At 40.5% G+C, this 9,087-nt stretch overlaps 1 protein-coding gene across 1 annotated transcript in view; it reads left to right on the top strand.

The window, feature by feature from the left end:
- Positions 1–282: 282 nt before the first annotated feature.
- The window catches only part of armc2 (armadillo repeat containing 2), a 19,302-nt gene continuing 10,497 nt past the window's right edge, over positions 283–9,087 (top strand). The window contains exons 1-8 of the mRNA XM_034142710.1: positions 283–434; positions 1,584–1,902; positions 2,013–2,085; positions 2,398–2,563; positions 3,519–3,645; positions 6,245–6,312; positions 7,212–7,319; positions 9,047–9,087. The exon at positions 9,047–9,087 is cut by the window's right edge and continues 144 nt beyond it. Of these exons, the coding sequence (XP_033998601.1) occupies positions 1,685–1,902; positions 2,013–2,085; positions 2,398–2,563; positions 3,519–3,645; positions 6,245–6,312; positions 7,212–7,319; positions 9,047–9,087 (801 nt within the window). The 5' untranslated portion in view covers positions 283–434; positions 1,584–1,684. The remainder of the gene's footprint in view (positions 435–1,583; positions 1,903–2,012; positions 2,086–2,397; positions 2,564–3,518; positions 3,646–6,244; positions 6,313–7,211; positions 7,320–9,046) is intronic.

Genomic DNA, 9,087 nt, shown 5'->3' with positions numbered 1-9,087 from the left:
TGTTATATCATCCGGGACATTTGTAGTGCGTGTCCTAGGCCCCAACAAAATACTACACATTTTCAAAATAAAGTTTCCTTTAACTCAGTGGTACATCAAACACGGAGCACATATTTATCAGGGAGAATAGTAACACATCTTAAACCAACACATTTCCAGGAAATGTGCTCATTTTACTTACAATTTTCCGCACGAAGCTGAAGTTTGCATCCAACCTCCACATTTTGGTAAATGCGCGTCACCTAATCACGCGAGACTGCCATTAGTGAAGCTCGTGCACGTTCTTTCTGGGGCTATGTTGCTGCAAGCTAGGGGAAATTTAACAGATTTTTACACATTTCAGGTGTTGTTATTGTTTTGTGTTTGGAAACCGAATCAAGGATCTAAAATGATAACTGTCCCATCCATCACAGAGGATTGAACTGGGGTTAACGGTAAATTGTTTTTTACTAATGTTATCTGTTTAGGTGGACAGACTTTAACTCAAACCCCGGGTCATTAAACGCTTCCTGTTTCAGTTAACCTCCTCCTCTGTTCATGTAAAAGTCGTGTACACTTGATTACAGAAAATAAGTTAAAAACTGTTCTTACGGGGTTAAAGAAACATGTTATTTCGGCCTCTTTAGGTTATTTTGTTGGGGTTTGTTGTCCAATATACCACAGCGGCATTTGGTTACCATGGAGACGGAGCGTGAACGCGCAGTGGGACTACTCTTTCACTCACACAGGCTGCCCTGTTAGATTTAGTTAACCAACTGAAAACATTATTATATAAAACAATTTTGGATAAATAAAGCATATATCTACCATATAGTTTAATTCACATTTTAACCACAGTGACAATTACAAACACACGTATGCTGGTATATTTATGCACTTTATTAAAATGTGACAACCATTATTATTAGGATGCTATTTGCAGTTTTAGATACAATATAATTGGACTGTCACGCTGTTTAACTTATTTGAGGTGTCCACCATGCAGTAGTCTATGTCAAACAGTACAACATTGGGTAAAATGTTTAAGGTCCTTGTATTTTCACTTACGCAGTTGCACCTTTTTGCTACATTATACTTTTATTTCACCACCTATCAGAAGCATGTTCTTTTTACTCCACTACATTCATCTGGAGTTTGCAGATGAATCATTTCATACAAAACATGAATGTCCTATAATTTGATGCATTGGTTAAACTACCCAATAGGATCTTGTTGAAATAAGCTTCGCCTCTATTAGAAATGACTTTGCTTTTTACATTTTGTTTCTAAAATTTATAAACCATTTTATTTTAAGTTTATTTAAGTCTGATTCATTGATTATACAATAATAATCTACAGCTTTAAATGCAATCATGACATGTAGTATAAAACTGAAAGGAGCTATTCTGCTCACAATTGCATACTTTTACTTTAGGTAAACTTTGTGGATCCACTATACTTTAAGTATGCAGGACATTTGTAAACATAGATTCACTTTATTTTGTAGTTTTGCAACTGTTATTCATTGCCACTTGGATGCATTTTACACCTGGTGTTATTTTTCTCTTCTGGCCTTATCCTTGTTTATTTTTGTTATACCTCAGACTGTGTCCCATCAGTGAGACACCCTGTAACCATTGTATAATGAAGTCAAACCACTGAAGACAATTGGCAGACTGTCTTGGCAGATGTCACATAGGCCCAAATGGCCTCAATGGAGAGAAAACAGCCGATTCTCAGTCCATTTGTTCCACGGCGCAACGCTGTGAGGAAAACAAGTGCAGAAATAGTCAGTGAAGCCAGACAGTCCCTGCGAGTCCAGTCCACCCAGCGACCGTTCACTCCCAGAGATGGACACAGGCAACTTTTTGGAAAGAGCTCTGCTGGTGTAGACCGTGACAACCGACCTCCATCTACCTTCAGGTCAGTCACAAACTTCAACATCCTTCATGATTTGAGGTTCTGACTGAGACAATTTGTGTTTTGCACCTACCATGTAGCAGAAATAATGCTTTTTATTTTTTTATTTTCAGTCTTCATGCACAAAACTTTGAATTTCCCGACTCAAGGCCAGGCTCAGGGACTCGCCTCTCTCCTCTGGACCATGTAAGTCACAAACACACATCTTTAAATGGTAGTTCAAATTGTATTTTAGAGTCTATTAAGATGATGTTTAATGTCAGCTCAGGGAAATAATTGCATCTTTTAATAGTATTAATAATACTATTGAAAACTGAAAAAACGTTTAAAAAGGTATCACTGTTATGTATGCAGTAGAAAATTCAAAAAGTATGAATACATAAGTAACCAAAATACTTAATTCTCTTTTTGTTAAAAAAAGTTGTTTAATATGGAGATTCAGTTTCTGTCTCATTGGTCAAACCGTCTTATTCCATTTATTGTTTTTTGTGGTACTAGAAGCCACATTTGCCAGTTCCCTGCGATGATGAGGATCCATTCAAGGTGTTTCCAAAACCCCCCGCTGACCCTCTGGAAGTGAAGAAGCGGCAGCCACGGACGAGGGCCCGCCTCCTCAGAGCTGGATCTCTCACCACACTGTCCCCTGTAGAGGGACACAAAGATGGTAAGGAAGGAGAAATATATGGGGAATTTGTTTTAGTGAGAGAAAATATTTGAAACATGGGGTTTAGAAGCACCATTGTAGAATTCAAAGAAAGTACATTTGTTAAGCTTTGAGAATTGTAGAAATCTATTACTTGTAAAATTGATTTTCAAGTGGGCGAATGGCCTTGTCCCAGAACTAGTCAGAGAAATCCTTGTAAAATATAACAGTAAAGGATCCATAAGGGGAGCAGTTACTAGAGACTGAAGAACAACCTTCAATCAGTCCACATTTACAATTAAAGGCCCGCAGAATCTCTTTGGCTATACCTGTTTTTTTAATGCTTGTATTATGTGTTTTTATTTCTTAAAAGCCTACCCAGGGACAAGGACTGCAAACTAGCCGCAGCTACAAGACCTAGAATGCATGGGATACACTTCATTTAATGTAACCCCTGTGGCCCCTGTCAAATCATTTTAAAGTTAAGTCATTATATTAAGGGAGGCATCCATGCAATCCAAGAAAATTATATAAAGAGAAGGTATTAGATGGTTAATTTCATTACACAGGTAGAAGAGAAAACTACACTCCATTTATTTCACTCGTCGCATCCCTGTAAATCTTCTCTGCAGGCACTAGTGCAAGAGCGGTTTTCTCAAAGGGGAAATGAATGGAGCCATTCACATGCTGACATTTTACCTGATTTACATGCTTTGTGGTCGGCCGGGTGAAAATCGTGATTTACGGCCGCTGTTTTGAGTGGGATAGGCTTCTCTCTTTCTCTAAAACCTTGTCTCGCAAATCTGCTCTGCGGTCCAAAGCAACTAAATAGATGATGAGGACTGACTGAATTTATCCTGTGCACATGTGCGTATATGGTATCTTATTCATAGTAACTAAGTCATATAAGTACAAATGTTGCTGCATATTGCAACAACCTGTAAATAACATCTTGCCACATCATTTCTGTGTTCAGTGAAAGAGCGAGTAAACCCAGGCCCGGGACAAAAGCAGGCGTCACTTAAACGACTCCCCAGTTCTGACCACACCGAGGCCCGCGGTGGTCCTCACAAACCTGGCCCACGCAGAGCAGCAAGTGAAAGGTACGCTTTCTACCCCTCTGTTCGACTTGCAAGATCTGTCCTTGTCTCTTGCCTCCCCCCCTCCACCATCTCCTGCTCCCCCTTTTCTTCCCAGAATGACAGTGTGACAATGACCCGAAGATTTATTGGCGCACAAAGGTTGCAGTGGTAGCCATTACACGATGGAGTCGATTGTGCCTCCCATTTTGCCTTTCACTAAATCCTCCTCCCCCTCCTTCTTCTCCTACTTGCCTTGCCCCAGTTTGTCCAATTCTGAGTTTCTAATGTCTTTTTGTGTTCCTGTTTTAGTCCATAAATAATCTAGACTGCTAGGAAGAGAAAGTTATAACAGGAAAGACCTTAGTGAGGCTGAAATCATTATTAGTGTTTGGGTTATTTTGCACTATGCCTGAGTTATTTCCCACATATTAACAAAAAACCTAAAACACAGCCCTGGAAACTGCTATAGCTCTTAGTGTTATATAGTACAGGGGCTAACATAGACAAACTCAAATCCAGTGTTAGTTAGTGATTTCTTTTTAGATATGTTCAGCTACCATCACTGACAGCTATATATGACGTTGGAAAGACCAGCAATGCTGTCACTAACTAGAACAAATTCTTCAACTTAACACACTCAACCCCATTTAAAACCGTCATAAAAGTTTACTGTACACTATATCTTGGTGAAATCCAGCTTCATTCCCACTGAAACTGCCTCTATCTGTCATTACTAACTCGTGTCAGCTTTTACACCTTCACGTCACAGAAAGGCTAAAAAGCTGCTTTTTTTCTGCTGACCTCATCAGCTGTGTGTCAGCACGAGGGGCATAATTCTGTGTGTGAGGTCGGGGGCCGTCGTTACAATCCATCCGCCTATCGATTGGGTGGGGCAGCTGAGGCTGGAGACCATAAAACACTTTTACAGGAAATCTGGGTTATCGCCTGCAGCACGTGCTCTGCACCTCCTCCCTCACAAGTTAACTCGCAATGTTAGTGTAATATGTGGCTGAACAAAAGAGAACTGAGACTTCGGTCAATGTGTGTTTCAAGAGGACAAGAGTAAAGACTTTTTGATTGTTGTTAGGTCAGAGTTTTTTAAGTGCTTTTTCCTAAGTGTTGCATTAAAGGTGCGTTAGATGGAGGCTAAGAAAGTGAAAATCACAGAGATAGCAAAGCCAAAAGTACAGTGACTGTAAGTGGAAAGTGGAAATAGACTTAGCATGACAGATTAATATGATGAATTGGATAATATATAAAGATAGGGGAGATTAGACATCCACTAGGTTCTTTTTCTCCAATAAGCCAGAGCTTTATAGCTCCAAATGGCTCTCTATTAGATTTGGGTGCCCATCTGGGTAAGGCTGGCAGCCGCGTGTGTTGTGACTGCAGTGCACTGGCCAGGCCTAAGACAGCGATGAGGTCATGTCTCCGAGAATGCAGTATCACACAAAGAGGCCTTATTATCAGCCTCTTAATCCTATCACACAGAGCCAAAGCCCCCTCTCTGACACACACTGTAACAGGCCTCGGCCAGCACTCCCTGCTGCATCTGCCCTGTGTGCCAGCTTACACCAATCACTACAATCTCCTTCAAAGTGACTGTGCACTCTATAGTCACACCCACACGCTGTATATTAATGCTAACGGTATCAAGCAACGCCTACTGGTAATATTAAAGGTCCATTTTCTGTCTCATACCTGTCAGCAAGATCATTAAAATAAGACATACTTGAATGAAAAAGTGCAATACGCTGAGAGCTAACCTTTTGTACTAATGTCAAATCAGCAGAGAGTCATAATTATATCTGTCGTGACTTCCATGTTTTTCGAAAGTAGACTCACTCTTTTGTGGGATTTGTGAAGTAAATCTTGTTATCAGAATGACTCACCATGCTGCTTGTACTTATTTTAATAGCTATATTCTAATGTAGTAATTAGGCATAAGACACACTTCCAGGCGTGAGTCACAGTATTTATTGTCTTCTCTGTGTGTGAGCAGAATTGTGCAGACTTAAGTTGACAGTGGCAGCAAGATGCAACAGTGACATACAGAGGGAAGCCACAACACATAGCATAGCATGACAAGGGGGAGGTTTCTGCACAGAGGTGATAGGGCTGTGCAGAGACAGGTCACAGTGACACAGCATGAACAGCTTTAACCAGGCTGCCCACAAAGCTAAGATCTGAGTTCCTGTCTGTTGGGGATATGCGATGCACAACGGCTCGCACGCCTGCACACATACAAAAGTTTGCACGCACGCAAAAACTTCCAAGCTGTCACGCACAAGCAGCACAAATGTACACAAAGATATTTCACATAGCAGCACCTGCACACACGTCCCAACCCCTGCTACAACAGGGACACCTAGTGGCACGTGATGGAAATACACCTGTAGCCTGGTTGACTGAATATAGTCAGCAATGTTTAATGGAGATGTTTTCTTTGACATGATCTGTCTTCCTTGAACATTGTGTTATGTTATTTGTTATGTTGATACCCACATTAGCCAAATCTCCTAAATTAAATTAAACTACACTGATCAGTACTTGCATGTGTCTTGTCTTCAAAATCTATATCTATGTACCTATAATTGTTGTGTTTTCTTTGTGCCAACAGCAGAATAAAGCAGCCTGGTGTCGGCTCCAGCGTTAGACCCACAGAGTGCAGAGCAGGACAGACAACAGGTTTGTCCAGATATACTCAATATACCTCTCTTAAACCATTGACATATTCAAAAAACAATACAGGTACAACTTTTTCGAACATGCAACACTTGATTAATTGGTCTGTGATGCAAAAATCAACTCTAGCACACTCTCTTTTTTATCTATTCAAACGCAATCATGACTTGAAAAGTAATTCCGACCGATTTCAGCATCATACCTTCATCTGCTCTGACTCCCTGACTTGGCGTTATAAATAAAGGCATTTCAATGGTTTAATAAGAGAGTGCATTGGGTTTTTTTTGCATCTACGTGTATACTTAGACAACAGCACCTCAAACTAACTAACTTTTGAGTCAAGGAAGTGATCTTAGATGTCTAAAGCCAAAATGATAGTAACCCAAGCATGCCTCAAAACAATGAGACTTGATCCCAGAAATGCTGTTTTACCAGCAACTTAGTCAAACCTCTGTTCACTGTACTGAACACCCCACACTTTAAATTGAGGTTTTGTTGCTAAGGGCCACATTTCCACCTTGGGAGGAAGCCAGCCAATAGCTGAGAGAGCTGTTGGTTTGAGCAACCACCGTTTCCTGCATCTCACCAAGCAAGGGTTTATGCAAATACTCAGCAAAAAAAAAAAGCTTCACGCAGTGTGAGAGATCGCATACATTTGCATGCACAAACATGCATTTTCATCACACATGCACTCGTTAAAATACCCACGCACAGACTATTTCAGCACAGAAACAGACATTACGGGAAGTGAGGCTGCGGATGGTGACCTTTCTTTGTGGCATCAAACTTCCTGCTGTTTTATTTTGAGACGGTGAACTTGTGAACCATGCTTGTCGCCCGTGTTCACTGTCTGTGTTTGGATGTGATAGTTGGCTAACTGCAATTCTCTCCATGCATTTCAGAGCTGGCGAATGGAGACGAAACCAAGAGCAAGGAGGAGGATGCAGAGTCATTGCTGTGGAATAATACGATTGCTCCTCTTCTCCGACAACTAGAGAGTATGGCTGCAGGTAGTGTGAGCAATGCAATAAGGAAACCCACAGAAAAAGTGCAAAGATGTGACGTGCATCAGTCTTGAACACATCCATTCATCTGATCCAAAAAAACATACAGTTTCTGTCACCAAATATACTCACAGTATCACCTCTCAATGTTACATTTTGCCTTTTGGGTGCATTGTATCTCGTCTCTTTTTTAATGAAAGGTAAGCTTCTTTCAGCTTCTTCTTTTCCTTATTTCCCCTATTACTATTTCATTTTCAACCAGCAGGATTTTAGCAAAAGCAGATAGTCATTAAAGGTAGGGTAGGTAATTCACTTCAGAAACACTTTTTGTTATATTCCATGGAATGCTCTTAACATCCCGATAGCAATGAATATATTAAATGCTTTGACAATAAATACATACAAATATTTCATCTGTGGAAGCCGTGGCGCTGTAAAAAGCCGGGCCGGCTAAAATGATTGGATGGCCTACCTGCCTGTCAGCCTTCCATCTCGTGCACAAACTTATCTCGTGCCCTCATAGGTCATGTGCGCGTTCGTGTGTGTTGGAGGAGGGGCTCTGTAAGGAAGTCTGAAGGAAGGGGCAGATTTTTTTCGGCTGCGTACTTTCAAATTCTAGCGCACTCGAGCTGGTTTCTCCATTCTTACCTACCCCACCTTTAAGTCTCACAGAATGAAAAAGCACTTTAATTTCAACCACTGAAGAAAGAGGAAACCAAATATTGTTATGTTTGGCATCCATGCAGAATTGTCTTGAAACGGCAGTCTGGCAGCCATGAAATGAAATCTGCAGCTGTAAATATTTGAACACTCTACAAATGTAATAGAAAATTCATTTGAAAGATAAATATTAAATATTTATTGTACCAAGTGCCTTCTGGTTCATGCATAAAACACCCTTCAGAGTCAGTGGAAATAGCAGTGAAGTGTTGAGTGTAAGACTGCAGCCAACCTTTCTTAGAAATGGCCAAACCCTGTTCTTTATGCAGGGAAAACATTTATTTTACCTCAAAAACAAGGAAAAGACTCCACCCTTTTCTCTTCCTCTGCGTCAAGATCCCAGCTGCCTGTAGCCGAGTTGTTCCCCTGCACATGACCGTCGAAACTCAGAGCTGCTTCTTAGAAAAAGGGAGGGGAATGTTATTTTACTGCTGACCAATGCATTATTGATGTTGAAGAGTTAACCTCATGACAAAAGTACACCATGTCAAAGCCAAAGCGAATTTAACAAACACACCACAACATATACAAAACATCACTCATCTGTATTTATATTGATACACACTTTCCAACACACACAACTGGGTGTTTCGGTTTTTGGGATGTTTGCTTTCCATTTGAATGTCTGACATGTTGCCCTGAATTTGACTTTCCTTAAAGGTCCCCTATTATGCAAAATCCACTTTTTCATGTCTTTTATACATAAACATGTGTCCCCTCTGTGTAAAGAGATTCTGAAAGTTTCAGGAACAAAGACCCCCTCTCTTTTTGTCCTGATCCATTTATATAAAAAACCTGTCTGAAAATGAGCTGATCAGATTGTGGCCACTTTATGATGTCATAACGATTTTTTGGCTCGTGTAACAGAGGGTTTTATGGGATGCTACAATGCGTGATCTGTGATGATTCAGAGACATATTTTGTATGTATCTGAGAACTATAATATATTGATGAAAAACAGTATAATAGGGGACCTTTAATTTTGCCAATATCTGTTTTTCCTGCGATGCCAGGCAGCTCCGAGGGCTCGGTGGACCCTCTGTGTGATGTGTGT

The sequence above is a fragment of the Trematomus bernacchii genome, unplaced genomic scaffold (assembly GCF_902827165.1).
Source record: "Trematomus bernacchii unplaced genomic scaffold, fTreBer1.1, whole genome shotgun sequence".
Lineage (NCBI taxonomy): Eukaryota > Metazoa > Chordata > Actinopteri > Perciformes > Nototheniidae > Trematomus > Trematomus bernacchii.
The sequence above is the reverse complement of the archived record's forward strand: the minus strand, read 5'-3'. Positions and strand labels throughout refer to the sequence as shown.